Below are 19558 nucleotides of genomic sequence, written 5' to 3'. Positions count from 1 at the left end.
GCACTGAGACTGAGACTTGTTTATTGTGACTTTAACCTTGTAGTGGAAATGATTATGAACACGTTTCGGCAGCATAAGCACTACATAGCGGAGTCATTCATTCATTATCTGTAACCGCTTATCCAATTCAGGGTCGCGGTGGGTCCAGAGCCTACCCGGAATCATTGGGCGCAAGGCGGGGAATACACCCTGGAGGGGGCGCCAGTCCTTCACAGGGCAACACAGAGACACACACATTCACTCACACCTACGGACACTTTGGAGTCACCAATCCACCTACCAACGTGTGTTTTTGGACTGTGGGAGGAAACCGGAGCACCCGGAGGAAACCCACACGGACACAGGGAGAACACACCACCTTTTCACAGACAGTCACCCGGAGCGGGAATCGAACCCTGGAGCTGTGTGACTGTGACACTACCTGCTGCGCCACTGTGCCGCCCTATAGCGGAGTCAATGATAATTAATTATTAATTGATTAATAATTATTTAATTCATTTTGTTGAACTCCATGTTTGGGAGCCATTAAATAATATGTAGTGTCTTTACCTGTACAATTTTAGCTTGGACATGCAGGTCATCATAATAGATGACTTTACATATTATACAGCAGTAGTAGCTGGAATTTATTATTATTAATGAATTATGCTCATTGACCCGCCGTAGGTTCTTGACTCTGAAATTGAATCTGAACTAGAAGGAATAATTCTGTACAAGAAAAATGCACACACAAATAACCAAGGATTGGTTTAATCACACAACTGGTTTATTAATAATAACATAAAATAATGAATATTGATTAGACATTCATATAATGAAATGAATTACAGCGATACATGAGGGAACAGGGAGATTAATATATGAGGGAATTTCTCTGTGATAATTACCCTAAATTCTAGAAAGGCTATTGTTTATCCAGCAAAGCATTCAGCACCACCCCTGAGCCATGAAAGAAATGAAACCAATGACCTCATGTATCTGTGGAGATGGACTGGAGCTAGCTGGGAGAATGTTGCTGACGCGCTGTGCTTTCCAGCATGGGCTTCCTGGAGCACTTCCGCTTGGCCAGGGACACAGCGACCCCTCCGTCAGAGTTCTGAAGATCTCTGTAGGAATTCTCCATCATAGCTTATCTGCCTCCTGGTTCAAGCATTGTCTGCTGGAAGCAGGAAAGAGACGTTCTTCCTTGTTCTTCAGAAAAAGTCAGAGTCATTTCTCTCTCCAGCCTGAGTCATTTCTCTCTCCAGCCTGAGTCATTTCTTTCTCCAGCCTGAGTCATTTCTTTCTCCAGCCTGAGTCATTTCAAAAGGTGTAAAAAAAAGAGGGTGTGAAGTGAAGTCATTTCTTGCCACTGGGTTTTTAACCAGAGTTTAGAAAACCCGCCTTGAATACCTGATTGGTCCTCAGGGATTGAGGATTGGAGCATCTCTTGCTCCTGATTGGCTGTTTCCTGTACCTTAGTAGTGACATCACATAAAATTTATGACACTTGACAACACAAAGACTTGAAGGCGATCCCAGTTGAATGAATATACCAGGATTCTGAATCATACTTTTGCAATATACAAGATTAGATGTTAACACAAAGTAATACCATTAAGAAAAACCATGTTTTACATAATTCTTAGCCAAATAACACACTGAGTATGTGGCTACCTTGGTTCTACATACATTCATATAAAAGGGTTATATAGGTGATTTAAAACATATGTAAATTAATTCCGCCCGTTTTGAATGTCTAAATGGAATTCAGTTCACACAGTGGTACACACACGTAACTTCAAACTGTTTTAAACCAATGGGAGTTAAGGTTTAATTCTATAGTTGGAGAAGTTCTTAATTAAGCACTTTTACACAGAGCATAAACTGATCCATGGGAGTGTCTCCCAAAAGATTCCTCTCTTGATCCTGTGTGGCCTTGGATTATAAAAAAGGTCCCTGAAGAGTGGTTTACCCTGCTCTGGATCTTTATCTCACATTCCCATCTAGGCTGGTGAGGCTGAGAAGAGAGACTGAGAGTGGAGAAAGGTCTTTCTGCATATTAAGTTAACTTCGGCATATTAAGTCCCCAAAAAGTATAATATCTTTTATTAAAAGTTAATAATCAGTTCATCTCCACGACAACCTCTTGTTGTAGACACTGGGACCTGGAGGTTGTGAGTTCGATTCCCGCTCCAGGTGACTGTCTATGAGGAGTTGGTGTGTTCTCCCCGTGTCCGTGTGGGTTTCCTCCGGGTGCTCCGGTTTCCTCCCACAGTCCAAAAAACACACGTTGGTAGGTGGATTGGCCACTCAAAAAGTGTCCGTAGGTGTGAGTGAATGTGTGTGTGTGTCTGTGTTGCCCTGTGAAGGGCTGGCGCCCCCTCCAGGGTGTATTCCCGCCTTGCGCCCAATGATTCCAGGTAGGCTTTGGACCCACTGCGACCCTGAATTGGATAAGCGGTTACAGATAATGAATGAATGAATGAATGAATATGTATGCATTAGGATCCATAGTAATAGATGGATATAGAATAGAGGTACCAATCAATTAAATAATTAATTGCTATTAATTACATTGATTTGTACAGTCCCAGCCCTTTAAAGGAGTCAGTTCCATTTGGTTTCTTTCAGATTTATTGTTTGTTCAAAGCAAATATTATTTACATTTTCAGTTACATACTGTATAACTGATCTTTAAACCAGTCCAGACGCTGTAAGGGACGTTTTGAGAAAGGAACAAATCTCCAGTAGGAACCAAAGTGAGTGGAGCAGTTCTGAGGGAACATGAAGACTGCTTTCTGATTGGTAGTCGCCACTGCATGTGGCTGCTCATTTGTATAAAGTTGAGCGGAGCTGGACTTTACCCACTTCATGTCACTCACAGTTGCGACTCATCATCCGGCAGAGTCGCTGACCCTTACTGAAAATGAATGACTTCTGGTCTCTGTGTCGCTTTAGGTGTGCACGCCCAGTGAAGGCCTCAGCAAAACGAAATTCACATGGCCTGGACTTCACGAGCTGTTTTGCCGCGTACTCTCTACTGTCCAGATTTGTGCTGTGACACGCCTCTTGTGTACCAACCGGTGAAAAGCTTTGACGCATGGCGTTTATGTCCGCAGTTTGCCCAGCTTCAGTGTGCAGGATATCGTGAGCGAATCCTCTGCACGACATATGTGGTTGTTTGCTTTCTCCTAAAATACGTCATATTTTTTGATGAAGCCAGGCGAATGTCGCCTCCACAAGAAGTATGCTGACTTATGCATTGATAGCCATGACTTTACCTGGAACTCACAGCCTTTGCTCAGAGGTATGATGGAGTGCAACATCTCCCAAATGGTGTCCCTGCAGACTCTATTGGTTTGGAAACTCTGTCAAAGAGAGAATTGTTTAACATTCAGACGGCTTATGTCATCCCTGAGGTAAATGACACAATGAAGCTGTGCTGGCTGCAGTGTATGATGAACCACTGGCTGTGTTTGGAGAATTTAGATACGACAGCCCTGGCCACAGTGCAACATATGGAACTTATTCTCTTCTGGATACCAAGTCAGATTTGGTGGTAGCACATGAGACTGTGAAAGACACGGAAGTGATAAACAGCTGCTGGCTGGAGGTTGAAGGTATGGAGAGATGTTTGTCAAAGCTTGCAGATTGCAGCAAAGCATCTGGTAAGTGCGGGTCAGGGTTATGCAGGGAAGATAACCGAGCAAGTAGTGCACATTCACCTCCTGACAGCAGATGGACTCGTTCGCAGTCTGCATTTCAGTGCAGTGACCAAACGTGCACCAGCTAGTGTTTCCCACTCTCTCCATGCCTCGGTGTGTGCACCGTGCCTCTTTCTCTTCTCCTCAGCTGCTCGAAGGCATAACCCATTGGGTTTCCAGGAACTTTGTCAAAATTACGTTCAGCCTCCTTATAGGTCATGATGTCGCTAAAACAACGAGCACATTTCCCTCAACTGCATCTGTTCTCCCATCACTGACGCAACAACAATATGGCGGCGAGCGAGAGCAACACTGTATCAGACGGTGTCGTATATTAATGTATTACAAATTAACAATGAGAACATTTTTTTTTACTATGCTCTCAAAATAATTTCAAACACATTTAACTATTTAGAAAACATACAAAAACGAAGGTGTTTCATGTCCACTTTAAGGGTCGGTAAGAGCTCCAGATCCCAGATGATTTTAATTGAAATTAAAGATGTTTTTTTTTTTTTGCTTGTCCTGTAAAGTTGCTATTTTAGAGATAAAAAATAGATTATGGAGTCCATAATCCAGTCTTTACTTTACCAATCTTCTCCCAGTACAGTCAGGGCTGCCCTGATTGTGAATCATAAATATAAAAAAGTTTAATATTTATGACTCAGAATTTCACACTATATATATGTGTGTGTGTGTGTGTGTGTGTGCATCCATGTACACTTTTGAAACAACCAGGCTAATAATAACAGTAAACTAACCCAGTGTCCGAAATGGCTCGCATTTTCATTATTCCTTTACTCACTATAAAGTGTGTTGCCCTGTGAAGGACTGGCGCCCCCTCCAGGGTGTATTCCCGCCTTGCGCCCAATGATTCCAGGTAGGCTCTGGACCCACCGCGACCCTGAACTGGATAAGGGTTACAGATAATGAATGAATGAAAATAAATGTGTGAAAAAATACATAGAATAAAAAAACCATTAAAATGTTTTGTCTGAGCACGCGCAGAGTCGCTAGGCAGCACAAGTCGATAAAACACTGACCTGTCACTTTAAGAGCAGACTGGCGCCGCCCACTGCCGAGTCTGAGAGTGTTTTCCTGGTAAACAGCGCCCGGAGTCGGAGTGTGATGGGTTCGTCGCTCGATAAAATGCAAGGTCACGCAGGTATTTGTCCGCTGTGCTATCGCGAGTGTCGGAACCGGGTCATTCTGGGCTGCGGACACCACTTCTGTCAGGGCTGCATCGGGGAGCTGTGGAGCGGGAGCTCCGCGGGGCCCTATTACTGCCCCGAGTGCAGATACGAACACACGGAGCCGGACTTCAGGGATCCGCGGAGAACCGCCTCCGCAGCCGCAGCTGCAGTGCACGGAAGTACATTACCCGGCTTTCAGAGGTGTTTCTGGAGGCTTCAGGGTTTGTTGTGGCCTCCGTGTTGGAGCTGGTGGTCCTTAAGAGGACTTTAAACCCACTCCTCTCAACTTTGGAATGGCGCGAGACTACAACAGCCACACAGTTCAAATGATGCACTCGTGATCTCGCGATACTCCTCTGGCCCAAATTTCGTTTTGAAATGGATAGAAAACGACGGTATTTCTCGGATATTAGAATCATTGTTTAATGTAAACAATGTATTGTGGATTTTCCTTCAACTCATATATAAGAAAACAAGTCGTTTTCCATGTCTAAACGAAAATTGGATGACGTCTGTTTTTCCGTTTACAATTTCAACATTTTAAAACGAAAATACAGCTGCTAAAACGGACTCTACTGGAAGCAAAGTAGTCCATGAAGTAGTAGTAGTTTTACTGCAATATTACTAACTTACCGCCTCTTTCAGAAGGCCTACAGAGCCATGGATTTGAACATAGTTTATACTGTGTTTTATAGTGAAAAAAATCTTTTAAACTATCACAATATAACAAACTTTTATCAGTATAACAATTTTCTATTTCATTAACAAAACATAACACGCTTAATGGACATTAATTTATGATTTTACAATGCTGCATTAACTGTTGCTGTGACAAAGACGTGCCCAGACACCCCCCGCACCCTCTTTGACTGAGGTTCCCCTGTGCTCCCTCAACTTTGCCCTACTAATCTGCTCCTTATGCCCCTGTCCCCCTCTGCCATCCTGCCCCTCATGTGCCTTTAGGGCTACTGCACCCTCTGTAAAAGGGTGGACTGATTTTGTGGCCATCGACTGTGTGTCAGTGTGTGGCTTTGGACACAGCGTCAGTCTGCATTTTCTTAATTTCTGGAAGGCTACAACAAACTCTGCAATGCCATACTGACTAATGGGGTGAACCTGTTCTGTCACATTCCTTCACAGATTTGGGCCACTTCTGGCAAACATACTGTAAACTGGATGTGACCCAAAAGTGGCCTGGTGAAGAATGGCCCTCATGACAATTGAGTGCACTGTACCCATGTGCTGTACATCCATGTGGCAAGTGGGCCATTAAAATGGAGATGTGGGTCAGAGTAACTGCTGTCTGAGATCTGTTGACCACAGTAGTTGCTAGAGTGAAATTTTTTTCTGTTTAAAGACTAGGAAAACAACCTTCTGATGATGTACCTTGAAGGTTTGATGAGCTTCTAAAAACCCAGGGTTTTAAAGTTTAGTTTGAAATCTTTATATTAACCTCTCAAATAATGTAAATTATAGGATATGCACCCAAGGAATAGTCAGCTTTTTGTTGACGTGACTAGATTCCCAGTGATATATATTTGTTGATTGACAGTAACCTGTAAAAAGAAAAAAATAGTGTCCAATGCTGAATAATGAATTCCTACAGAATGTGACAGAACATAAAAAAAACATTAAATTAAGCTAGAAAGATAAGATAATTTAGCTACAATGTACTTTACAACATATAGCTAGAATTGTCCTTGGTGAATATGTAATAACCAGACAATTACCATTATTTTCCAGGTTGGAAAGCTACATTACTGAACCAATCTTTCTTATTGTATGTAAATATATATATACTCATGTATTTATTTCAACATTTAATGACATAAATAATCAACCAATGGTTGTGAAGTAATCTTTTTTGCTGGATTGCCCCTGAGAACTTTACTCAGACTGCGTCCACTTCCTACAACTCCCCGCTAACTCTAGAGAAGTTTTGAGAAATGCCCTCAGCAATTATGATGAAGCAGTAGCTAATGCCGCAAACATAACATGTATATGCCTTCACTATAACGTCACTGTCCACTTGTTTTTAAAGCTATAAAAATGAACGTAATGGTACATATAAAGATGTGCCATAGAATAAGTATTTTCCACAGAATTTATTCAATATATATGTTTGTACAATAATGCAGTTTAATAATAGCTAAAATCTGGCCAAATCTGAGAATGATTGGCAGTGATATCAAAATGGTAACAAAAGCAGCATGGAATCAGAGGCAGAGTGCTAGCACTACTAAGAACCTTGTTGAAAAATGCCTGGGTTTGGATGCCCCTGCAGTGGATGAAAGTGGACCGACTGCTGTTAAAGTCAGCATGTTTTGGTAAACTCGCTTGTCCTGCTGTAATTGTAATGGAGTTTAGTGCAGGACATTCATCACATAGGAAACATGGACAGTGCTTTGTCACAGCCGACCCCACTGAGACACTTCCACTGCCAGCATGGCTTTAGAGGCTGAATGTGCTAAAGGCAGTGTCTTCGCTGAGGGGTGGGGAAATAAACATATCGCGAATTCTAATTCTGTGGCAGGCCTGATGTCTCGTGCCAAAATGATCCCAGCCCACTCAAATCCATCATAACCATTTTTGACAAAATTGCCTTGCCTTGCTTTGAACAGGTTCTGTTCAGGATTCTTAGAAACTTGTTGCAGAAGTTTTGAAATGGAGTAAGGATGCATCATCAGTGTAGGACATGGAATGAATGGGATGGATGGTTAGAAGGAGAGAGTGAACATGAGTGGAGAGTAGCTTTAAAGACAGAAAACCTGTGCAGAGCTGCAGACATGAAAAATTAGCCATGTCATGTGGTTTAACCCTACAAAGTTAATTAGTTCATTAATGATTAATGTGCACATTTCTGCTTGTAGTTGACATGGTCTCTGTTCACTTTTACAGACCTGACTCTTGGGAAAAAGCTGTCAGCACGCTATTCTCCCAAACATGTACATGGGAAAAGAAAATTTAGTTCACACTACTTCAGGGAGAGCAATGAAGGGTACAGACTGGGCGGTGGCCCATCCAGCAGCAGCCCGATCATTGTGAGTGACTCTGATACTGACACGCCACCAAGAAAGAAAAAAGCCACAGAAACGGCCTCATCAGAAGACCAAACAATGTCTCCAGTGTGTGAGAGTCCTTCAGCAGAAGCTCCACCAATGAAAGAAGACATGGCTTCAACCAGTGCATCATCCCAGGGTTTCTCTGTGAGAGAAATGGACTATGAAGCACCAGCACAAGCTTCCAATAGGGATTCCAGGCGGTCCTCCCCCAACAGTCCTCCCCAAGCCAAAAGCTCCTCAAGCAGTTCTGGAGAACACTCCAGAAGCCCCAAATCTCCTGTGTCTGCAAAAGAGGGGTCCCCAAGCAAGGGCTCAGTGCTCTGCCACTACTGCTCCAGTCGGGAGCCCAGGTCCGCGGTGAAGACCTGCCTGGTGTGTGGAGCGTCCATGTGTCCAGAGCATCTGCGCACACATTTGGAATCGCCCGTCTTCCAGAGCCACCCTCTGGTGCCCGCTGTTGAGGACATCTCAACTTGGAGGTGTCAGGACCACCAGGAGATGAATCGCATCTACTGCCGCCCTTGTGGTGTGTGTGTGTGCACCGTGTGCACCGTGATAGGCTCGCACAAGGACCACGCCTGCATCAGCATCAGAGAGGCAGAGAAGGAGCTCAGGGTGAGCAAACGCAGATGCAACTAACTTAGGTTTTTCATGTTTGCCAGCTGTGCTACATTCTAACAGTAATCAATCATTTTAGCTTTATTCTGGCCACGTTCACGTTACAAGGCTGAAGTGACTCAAATCACTTCATGTGAACATAGTGCACTTCACAGATTATAAAACTAAGATTTCTACACCCAGTCAGTGCAACAGCAACATGTTCAACAGCAAGATGTGATAAATCAGCATCAAGTGGACTACTTGAATGCAGAAACCATTATTTAATGACCTACAGTGTGCACTACATAGGGTGGAAGGAGAGATTTGGGGTTCAGATGATCTATGGGTGTAGCAGTAAAAGCCAGCTAATAAAAGGAAACCTCCTCCTTTAAAACTATATTATTTAACACACACATATATATACACACACACAAAAATTCTGTTACCAAATTGAAATGGTTCTGTACCTATAGACAGTGAACAAGTAACGGACCTGGAATTTGTGAATATTTCAGGCCACTCTAAACAGTGAGATGAAAAAAATACAGTCACTGGAAACAGCTGTCCAGGAAAGAGTGACGGAGCTCACAGAGAGGAAGAGTCACATTCAGGTGAGCACAGCTGTTTAACTTTTTGACAAGGTTCCTACTGCACAGCTTTAAATAAATTTGAGTAAATTTGACTTGAGGTCACTTTCAATTTGCATCAATATTGGGCCCAATTCTGACCCAAACAACACGTGCCACAACCTGTCAAGCCTGTCTCGTGACATTTGGCTTACTTGCCCCAAATGTCTTTGCTACCTGGGACAGGACTCCCAGGTATGGACGGCTGGGGCATAGCTATTGTTCATGTTCATCGTCACCTGTTGTGGTGGTGAGCATTTAGACACCACTTGATATCCCCGAAGTCATGTTCACTATGATAATTTATCAGGATGTCACTTGGAACAAGTCTTACGGTCCAACACAGTGTTTCTAGGTAGCTTGTATAAAGTGCTTCATTACATGACTATCCTCTAACAAAGCGTTTCTCAATTTTTTAGCATGGTACCCTTTAAAAGCAAGTATAATTTCAAGTCACCACAAACTAAAATGTATTAAAAACTTACTCTCTGCATCTGTCTGACAGCCAGAACACACAAACACACACACACACATACAGGAGTTGGACAATGAAACTGAAACACCTTGTTTTAGACCACAATAATTTATTAGTATGGTGTAGGGCCTACTTTTGCGGCCAGTACAGCGTCAATTCGTCTTGAGAATGACATATACAAGTCCTGCACAGTGGTCAGAGGGATTTGAAGCCATTCTTCTTGCAGGATAGTGGCCAGGTCTCTACGTGATGCTGGTGGAGGAAAACGTTTCCTGACTCGCTCCTCCAAAACACCCCAAAGTGGCTCAATAATATTTAGATCTGGTGACTGTGCAGGCCATGGGAGATGTTCAACTTCACTTTCATGTTCATCAAACCACTCTTTCACCAGTCTTGCTGTGTGTATTGGTGCACTGTCGTCCTGATACACAGCACCGCCTTCAGGACACAATGTTTGAACCATTGGATGCACATGGTCCTCCAGAATGGTTCGGTAGTCCTTGGCACCTATCTAGCACCAGTATTGGGCCAAGGGAATGCCATGATATGGCAGCCCAAACCATCACTGATGCTTCACTCTGGGCATGCAACAGTCTGGTGGTATGCTTCTTTGGGGCTTCTCCACACCGTAACTCTCCCGGATGTGGGGAAAACAGTAAAGGTGGAGTCATCAGAGAACAATACATGTTTCACATTGTCCACAGCACAAGATTTGCGTTCATTGCACCAGTGAAACAGACGTTTGGCATTGCCATGAGTGACCAAAGGTTTGGCTATAGCAGCCCGGCTGTGTATACTGACCCTGTGGAGCTCCCGACGGACAGTTCTGGTGGAAACAGGAGAGTTGAGGTGCACATTTAATTCTGCCGTGATTTGGGCAGCCTTGGTTTTATGTTTTTTGGACACAATCCGGGTCAGCACCCGAACATCCCTTTCAGACAGCTTCCTCTTGCGTCCACAGTTAGTCCTGTTGGATGTGTTTCGTTCTTCTTGGTGGTATGCTGACATTACTCTGCATACCGTGGCTCTTGATACATCACAAAGACTCCCTGTCTTGGTCACAGATGCACCAGCAAGACGTGCACCAACAATTTGTCCTCTTTTGAACTCTGGTATGTCACCCATAATGTTGTGTGCATTGCAATATTTTGAGCAAAACTCTGCTAATTAACCCTTCACACTCTGCTCTTACTGGTGCAATGTGCAATTAATGAAGATTGGCCACCAGGCTGCTCCAATTTAGCCATGAAACTCACACACTAAAATGACAGGTGTTTCACTTTCATTGTCCAACCCCTGTAGGTGCCAGCAGCCATAATTGTTAAACATACTTTCTTGAAAATAAAATTGTGACAACAGAAGATGAAATTGAGATTTTTATTATAAAATTTGCTTGAGAATGAAATTAGTTTTTGCGTCCACTCACAATGCAAATGCACCATCCAACTCCAAAAGGCTCCAGGGGACAATACTGACTAAATCTCTCATCTAGGATTTTTTTGACATTTTTTCTGAAACAATGTGTGCTATCAAAAATGAAGCTGCTGACCAAAAAAAAAAAAAAAGAAGTTTCACCTGCATTTTCCTGATCAGTGCTGTAAATATTGTTTTTACTTTATTAGCAATGTCAAATTATTTTTTGACGGCATCCCTGACAAAGCCAGATGGTTGAAAAAGGCTGCTCTAACACAGCTGCAGACGGCATCTGTTTAGTCTAGTCTTATCCAGTCTAGTTCTCTGTAAAGTCAATGCTGTGTGTTTGTTTATGTGTATACTTTCCACTCTTCATTACTCTGGTAGGAGGTGGTCAAGGGCTCACGTGCCGCTGTTGTGCAGCAGTATCAGGCCATGCGGGAGGCCCTGAAAATGGAGGAGCTACAGGCACTGGGCTGTGTGGCTGAGGAAGAGAGCAAAACACTGGGAAGCATCGAAGAGCAACTGCAAACACTGAATCATGGACTCAGAACTGTCCAGAACACATTCAACTCGCTGCAGAGACTCACAGACGCAGAGGGAGCAGCAAGAGCTCAGGAGCAGGCCTTCATCAGGGTATGACTAGCTGCAAGTGCTGCTGGGAAATGGAAATGGAGTTTGTAGGAGAATATCTAAAGTGATAAAGGGTTGTACAGAAATGTATGAGATAAATGATTTGAGTTTGCAGGGAAGTAAACAAGTATCTGTTTCTCTTGCAGGAGTATCGAAAGATTACTGAAGGGTAAGTGAAACATGAAAAAAATTATTCTCTGTTTTTGCTGAAATTTCCACTCAAATATTATCTCTATTTCCACTCATCAGCGAATCTCCCCAATCATGCACATTCTCCTGTGGCTTGAGTCTACCATGTGCTTCCTCTGAGACATGTGAGACTGACCCACCGCTTCTTTTCAAACACCTTCTAATGCCACTCTATTTAACAGCTTAGTTTGTCAGAGGAGAATTCATACTGTCCATATCTGTCACATCATCTAATAGATACCCGGGCTATCTAGCACTGAGGGTAGTGATTGAGGGAGAGGGTGCTGTCATACCCAGAAAGTAGGGCCATTTTTATTCATGCACTTTAACCCAATAAATACTTTCATACATACACGATAACACTAGAACTCCATACTCGTACTCCCATCAGATGTCACTGATGCATCACTTGGATTTGACCCTACAATCTCCAATGCTTAGAGTGTTCAGGGTCTTGGAAGGAAAACCCCTCTTTTCTGTTTTACATTGTTTAACCCAGTGCTAGCGCTCTCACAGCGCAGTGAACTGAGATAGTCCAAGGGGACAGTACAGTTCCTTTTCTGACATCAGAAGACGCAAGGCACGGTGGCGCAGCAGGTAGTGTCGCAGTCACACAGCTCCAGGGGCCTGGAGGTTGTGGGTTCGATTCCCGCTCCGGGTGACTGTCTGTGAGGAGTGTAGTGTGTTCTCCCTGTGTCCGCATGGGTTTCCTCCGGGTGCTCCGGTTTCCTCCCACAATCCAAAAACACACGTTGGTAGGTGAATTGGCGACTTAAAGTGTGTGTGTGTGTTGCCCTGTGAAGGACTGGCGCCCCCTCCAGGGTGTATTCCTGCCTTGCGCCCAATAATTCCAGGTAGGCTCTGGATCCACCGCGACCCTGAGTTGGATAAGCGGTACAGAGAATGAATGAATGAATGAATGTTGCTGGTTTAGGCAGCCAACAAAACAGTGACTGTTTTGTGTGGTCTTGTTTCACTTGTTTCTTGTTTGTGGGTTGGTAGACTTTAGATGTACAAATGCAAAAAAAAAAGATTTTGTAATTGTGTTTTTGTGTTTTAAGCAATGATAATTATGAATTAATTAGAGAGTTAATAAATCTGGCATGTGGGCAGGATTATAAATATATAATAGATTCACCTATATTAATTATCCTGTCCTTGTCCTTCTCTAGTTTGAACAGCTTGTCCGACCCGATGGAGGACATGGAGCCAGTTGATGAAATCAATCAAGGCAGACTGGACTGCTTGAAGGACTGGACAGAGAGAAGACTGGAAGTTGTGATCATATCAGCACCTCACAGAGACCCCTTCCGACTGCTTTGTAAGTCTTTCACAGTAAGATGTCTGATCAGAGTAAAGATGTTTATAAAGAGAGTCCCACTTTAAGAGAGCGTACTGACATGGGATTGATACGATTGGCAATAGGGTACGTTTATGAAATACAAGAAATCTCTAGGGTGGTTTGGGAGCTGCAGATATTGTAGCTGACACACATCTGCTGGGTTTTCAGGGTCCTGGGTTCAATATCCACAACAAATGTTGGTAGGTAGATTGGCAGTGCAAAAGTGTCCACAGATATATGTGTGTGTGTGTGTGCTGCTGAGAATAGACAGGTGGAGTGCAGCTTCCGTTTGTTGGGATGTGGACCAGTAGACTAATGCACGATTCATTGAATATTTTACCTTGATTACGCTGAATGAACAATTATTTTTAGGCATTCACCTATAACAGGGGGGCAGTCCTGGAGGTATAACCAAAATTTGCTGGATACTGGCCCTCCAGGACTGGAGTTGGGCACTCCTGACCTATAATGTATTTTGGGGTGATACGATGTCCAATTAGCACCTTGGAGTAGCCAATACCAATATTAATAAGCAATAAATTAAAGCAAAACAAATTCTATTTATCACAGTTTGTTAAAGTACAAGCCTCTTCTTCAGTCTTTGTACATTTCTGTACTTTTTAATTTTATCTTTAAAGTTTATTATTTGTAGTTCATTTATATTTTTATCAAAGATTTACTGCACCGGGTTTGTTTTGGAGAGCGAGGGAGACAGTGGCGTAAAGCAGAGAGAGAGAGAGTGCCTGAGCAAGTGTTTAAGCGTTTATCATCATGTTTCGGTAATAAATACAGATGCCAAATGACTCAATTTATCTTCTAGTGTTTATATAAGAAGGGCTCCTGCACTGTGGTGGTTGAGAGTATCTTTCTGTCATTTAAAATGCTGTGTGTGTGTTTACAACACTATCTGTGTGTGCGTGTACTGAGCGACACTGAAATTTAAATTAGTTTTCACCATGGAGAAATTTAATCCCAGAAACTGTTCCCTGTGGAAACTGTGAAAAACGTTCACACAGCAGATATAGATGTGTATTTACAGGTGTCAGTTCATATGCGCTAGCACAAAAAAGGCGCCAAGTTATCGGTTGTAATATCAGCTAAAATTCTAATATTGGACCGATAACAATAACAAAAAATAATCCATATATCGGCAAATAATATATCAGCCACCGATTTATTGTGCATCACTAATTATTTAGTTTTTGTTTTGGCTTGTACTGTAAATATGCTCCAGAATTAAAGCTGGGATATGTTTATATAACGTTGCTGGGAGCTTGTTTCTGTCTATTTGGAGCCGTGCTCTGTTCATATTCAGTGTGTGATTGTGTTAAACAGACTAGTGAATTATCTTTGGTGCAGGTGAAGCATTTTTTTTTAGTACGAGCTGCTCGAGTCTCTCAGTCGGCCTCTATGTTTAGGTTCTCCTCCATGTTGCTTTGGACTGGTCATGTGACTACAGTGCAGTAGGTTGGCTTTAAAGGGACAGCACACAAACGCACAGTGGGGACATATTTAGAGAATTAACAAAAACAAGACGAATTGGATTAGAAGAAACACCCGTTTTTATTGATATAAGTATGTTTATGTCGATTAAAATTTCAGAATGTCCATTTTGATTAGTTTTCAATTTCCAGACCTCAGGGGATTTGGATTCTGCTTATTTGGGTAAATTAAGGGTCCCACCACAGTGACGGCTTTTCTGAGGATGCATGGTTCACGTAAAATAAAGAAACACATTGATTTGTAGTTCCTGAATGAACCAAGTTATGCTTAGGTGCCAGTCCTTCACATTGTGTAAAGCCTTGTTTAGAACAGGTTAGTCCAGATTTTCGGATAAATCCTGGACACTCAATGTCAGTACAATTTTGCATAATGTGAACTGTCACTGAAAGAAATGGCTTATTGTTTTTATTTATTTATTTATAATAAAACTAAGTCCTGTGATGGTCTCCTGTGTTTCCTGTAGATGGTATTAGTCCAACTCTGGACCCTGACACTGCTCATCCAAAGCTGTTCCTCTCTGCGGAGAACAGACATGTGGAGTACCATGAGACTCAGCAGGTCTACCCAGAGAACGAGGCCCGATTCACTGTCTTCCCCCAGGTCTTGGGCTCCAGGGCTCTGAGCCAGGGACGCCACTACTGGGAGGTGGAGGTCTCGCTGGAGGAGGGCCGTTGGAAGGTGGGTGTCTGTGATGGGCAAATAGTCAGAAAGGGACAGAAGGACAGTTGTCGTCTTGGGTTCTACCCCAATTCCTGGTGCTTGGTGTGTGAGAAAGGCAAGGTGGAGGCCCTCCACGACAAGGTAACCTCCTCATTGTGTGCCACCGAACTCCAGAAGGTGGGAGTGCTACTGAATTTTGAGGAAGGCTGCCTGTCGTTCTACAGTGTGGCTGAAGAGGGCACTCTAACCTTGCTGTACAATTTCCAGCACACATTCTCTGAGCCACTTTACCCTGCGCTGGCTGTCTCCAAAACTCAGCTCTCTATCTGCGACCTATTTGCTAGAGCTGCAACAGACTAATAACGTGCTGCTCGTGCTAGTGTTTTTGATACATAAACTTGTACATTACAGTGTAATTATGTCAAACACTGGAATTACTTTTAAAACCCCAAGTGGGTATGCTGTTCAAAATATAGATTAAAGGAGACAATTCAACGATCATGTACAATAGCAAATAACCTGGGGATTTCATCATCCGTGTTACATTATATCATTAAAATATTCAGAGAATCCTGAGACATTTCTATGGGCAAGAGACAAGGACCAATATCAATATTAACTAGTACTTTAGGTTCTCAGATGGCACTGCCTCAAAAAACAGATAAGATTCTTTAGTGGAAATCACTTCTGGGACCCACTGTCTGTGAACACATCCACACCCACAAATACAAGTTAAAAACCACAAATGCAGAGATAACTCAGATAGACCGACCAGATATAAGATAAAACAGATATAAACAGGATCCCACCTTCGCAGCCCAGAGCTCTTTTAAGATTGACTTAGGCGAAGTGGAAAAGCGTCCTCTCGTCTGGCAAATCAAACATTTAAATTATTATTTTTTTTAAATCATGGATGTTGTTTGTGTGAGTGTGTGTGTGTGTGTGGGGGGGGGGGGTTGCCTTCACATGTATGAAGGCATTGTTAATGTTGAACACTATGTACAAGTTTAGAAAAACATGCTTTATTTTTTGGAATATGATGCTGACATCAAAATAGGAAAATATTTTTTTAAACCACAATACCATGTAATTGTCGTTGTAGTTTTTTAAATTAAATACCGGGTTTAAATGATGTGCACATCAGTTTCCCAAAATCTTTGGACCTGGGCTTTGTAATTTTTACATACATAGAAGCAGATCTATGGAATCAGATTTGATTCAAACAAAACAAATGAGAATTTAAAAAACTCGAGAGAGAACTTGCAAATGGTGTAAACTATTGGTCTTTTATTCATTTAATAATACCACTTTGCTGACAGTTCTCTCTGCTTGTTTCTGACCCAACTTTCTGTTGTCTGTTCTGACACAAACACCAGCATGGGTGGGATTTTTCCAGTGGTGCGTCCCATTAACTGATGAGTTTATGGTGAATGCTCAGTGCCCCATCCTTTTTTGTAATGTACACAGCAAAGCTTTGACTTCTAATTCAGTACAACAACATGTCAAATACATTAAAAACAACATATACGGATAATATTTACATTATTAATCTTGTGCGAGGGTAGGGGAGGCTCAATAAATGCCCAGCACCGCTGTTTAGGGCATCAAATAAGACTTTTATTCAATTTTATATATATATATATATATATATATATATATATATATATATATATATATTTATCGCAAATAGACTTTTTGATAATGTCTAGGTTTGTTTTTCAGAACTCATCATTCCACGTATACATTATATGACCTTTTTCCAGATTTCTTCTCATTCCTTTTATGCAATATTTAATCATTCCTTAGAAACCACTACCAAAACTGTTGGGCAAGTAAACGCTCTTTTATTCTGTGAATGGAATCACCAGTTGTACGTTATGTATTTCTATGCCAAGGAACGCAAACGGACCAGAGACATTCTTCGGCATTTATTACTGAGCCAGCTTAGTTCATAAAAAGTCACCGTTGTTGGTCTGGTTTCTTTATAAATCTAGTGATCATTCCAATGTCTATGAAATTTGTATTTTCTGTGACAACGTCCTAAAGAGGCGTCTTGTTTAAGACCGCAGAAATGTGTTCATGAAATGATGTATTAAAATTTTTTCCCACTGTATGAATTTTAAACATCTAAGGGACGTATCAGTAGTCTCCAATTTCTTGTTTTTTAAATGTCTTTGTGACGACTGGGATTTTATCACAAATCTTGTTATGATCAGTTGTTAATCTAAGAAATGATTTGTTATATTTTATTTTAAAATAAAACCTACCATTGCCAGTGTGTGTGATTCTGTGTAATATTCTTATTTATGTTGAGAATAACTGTGAGCTCTATGATGTGTTCATGTGGATTTCCTCCTGTGCCCCAGCCTCCTTCCAAACCTGTCCAAACCTAGGAGGATTAGCTGTGTGAAACTCTCCACAGGTGAAACAGAAGATGGAATGAATATTAGACCACCTGGTTCAGCTCTTGTGTGCCTAGCTATTATTAGAACCCTATTATATAGATTGCTTTGGTGTTTGTTACATTGCTTCTTATCATGATCATTATAAGATGCACATAGTGATACATTGCATTATGTGATATATTACTGAATTACATTTTTAAATCGTTTGTAGATGAACCGATTAATAACTGGAAGTCCAGGTGCTCACAGATTAGCAAGATTCCGTGATTCCAAAAATCAATCATAGAGCTCACTCAGAGCCTTGCAGCACTCAATATTTCAAAAGGATTTCGACTATGAACATAGCTGTAAGAAACTGATTGTGTATGACATGTCCCGGTTAACTGTCACTGGGCTATGTTCGTGAAATATGGCGAAGCATAGGATCCTGTCACAAGAGGGATGGGTAGGAAAGGGATCCAAAGTTTTGATCCGTATTAAAACCATCATTACTTTGGAGACTAATAGCAGTACAACCATGTTCTTCACTTAATGGATTAAACTTGGAGCATTAAGAAATGACCCAGGTGGACAATTCTCATATGTTTTCAAACAATGTCGTTCGGCTGAACTGCTTTTCACAGGAGCTGGACGTTCCCATCACATCATTTGTCTGTGGCAAGGGATCTCAGCTGTTCCCGCTGGTTTGATAGTGACATGGAGCAGTCCTCATTAATATGTGAAACACTAACACTGCTCTCAGCTTCGCATCTTCTCCACTTCTCAGCTCTTGTACATCTGTGCACAGCATCGTGTCTGCCTCTGTCATGCACATGGTGAATATCCTCTTCACCAGGAGTCCAGGTTCTTTTGACTTCAATCATTTCCCAAAACAGTTCAATCTAAATCAGAATTATTCCATGAAACACATACAAGAAATTTGTGAGTGCACACATGCAACATACTGTACAAATACACTGACCAGTCGTGACTACTTATAATACTGAAGAAATCCTGAACAAAACTTCTTAAAACTCGGTTGTGGTTAATGGTAGTAACTGCATTTGTTTGTGTCCTAATGTTGAGATGTTCTGGTTTAAATTGAGAGCATTTAGATTCATCAAAGTAGATATATTACCATGAGTCATTAAGGAACAGTTTGAGACACTTCTTTAGGGACATCAGTTTTCATGTCTGCAATTACAGTGTACTGAAATACTGGTGTACACCAGCTACAGCTGTTTACTCCGACATACAGTTACACTACAGAGACATTTAGAGATGCTCTGATTTCTTGCCTCTGCTACTTTATGCAGTTAGCTCTGTGCAGTGCGAATGAACTTTTAATCCTCCAAAGACTAGAGTAAAATGAACTAAAGACATTATGCATTTTGGATGCTGCCAGCTGCCAGTTAGTGTATTTACAGCAGAGTCTCTTGTCTCTTGCTCATTATGCCCTTTACAGAGAGGATGAACATAGCCCCCAGTGACTAACTCATTATAGATAGTTCTCAGGGTCACACATTACAAAAATGCACTGGCGGCTTTAAAAAGTGAACAATGTTAAAACTTGATCACATTAACTTTGACAATGTCATGCTCAAGATCCATGTGCTGTAGACTGGAGTGCTCACTTAAGCAGGGGCTTGAAGCCTAGCTTGCTTGTTAGAAGTCAGCACTGCTACTTGCCATATTACACAGCCACTCTTTTGGAAATGATTTAAAAATGAACACGAACAGTCCAGTATTCCAATATTTTGCATCCGATCATCCATACATGAGAATGTTGTGC

The 19558-nt window shown here is 41.9% G+C and overlaps 1 protein-coding gene across 2 annotated transcripts; it reads left to right on the top strand.

Annotated features, from left to right (window-relative positions):
* Nucleotides 1–4730: 4730 nt before the first annotated feature.
* Nucleotides 4731–17654, top strand: si:dkey-29p10.4 (tripartite motif-containing protein 14). Of its 2 annotated transcripts, none has more exons than XM_066684638.1 (7): nucleotides 4731–5058; nucleotides 7778–8556; nucleotides 9057–9152; nucleotides 11443–11691; nucleotides 11835–11857; nucleotides 13050–13198; nucleotides 15186–17654. In XM_066684638.1, exons 1-7 carry the CDS (start codon nucleotides 4815–4817, stop codon nucleotides 15740–15742), a joined length of 2097 nt encoding a protein of 698 aa, XP_066540735.1. In that variant the 5' UTR covers nucleotides 4731–4814; the 3' UTR covers nucleotides 15743–17654. The 2 variants fall into 2 exon arrangements, with proteins under 2 accessions (XP_066540735.1, XP_066540736.1); XM_066684639.1 differs by having other exon boundaries at nucleotides 4790–4851.
* The last annotated feature ends 1904 nt before the right edge of the window (nucleotides 17655–19558 follow it).

This window comes from Hoplias malabaricus, chromosome 11 (genome assembly GCF_029633855.1).
Source record: "Hoplias malabaricus isolate fHopMal1 chromosome 11, fHopMal1.hap1, whole genome shotgun sequence".
Taxonomy (NCBI): Eukaryota; Metazoa; Chordata; class Actinopteri; order Characiformes; family Erythrinidae; genus Hoplias; species Hoplias malabaricus.
Note: the sequence above shows the minus strand (reverse complement) of the source record. Positions and strands in the feature narration are given on the sequence as shown.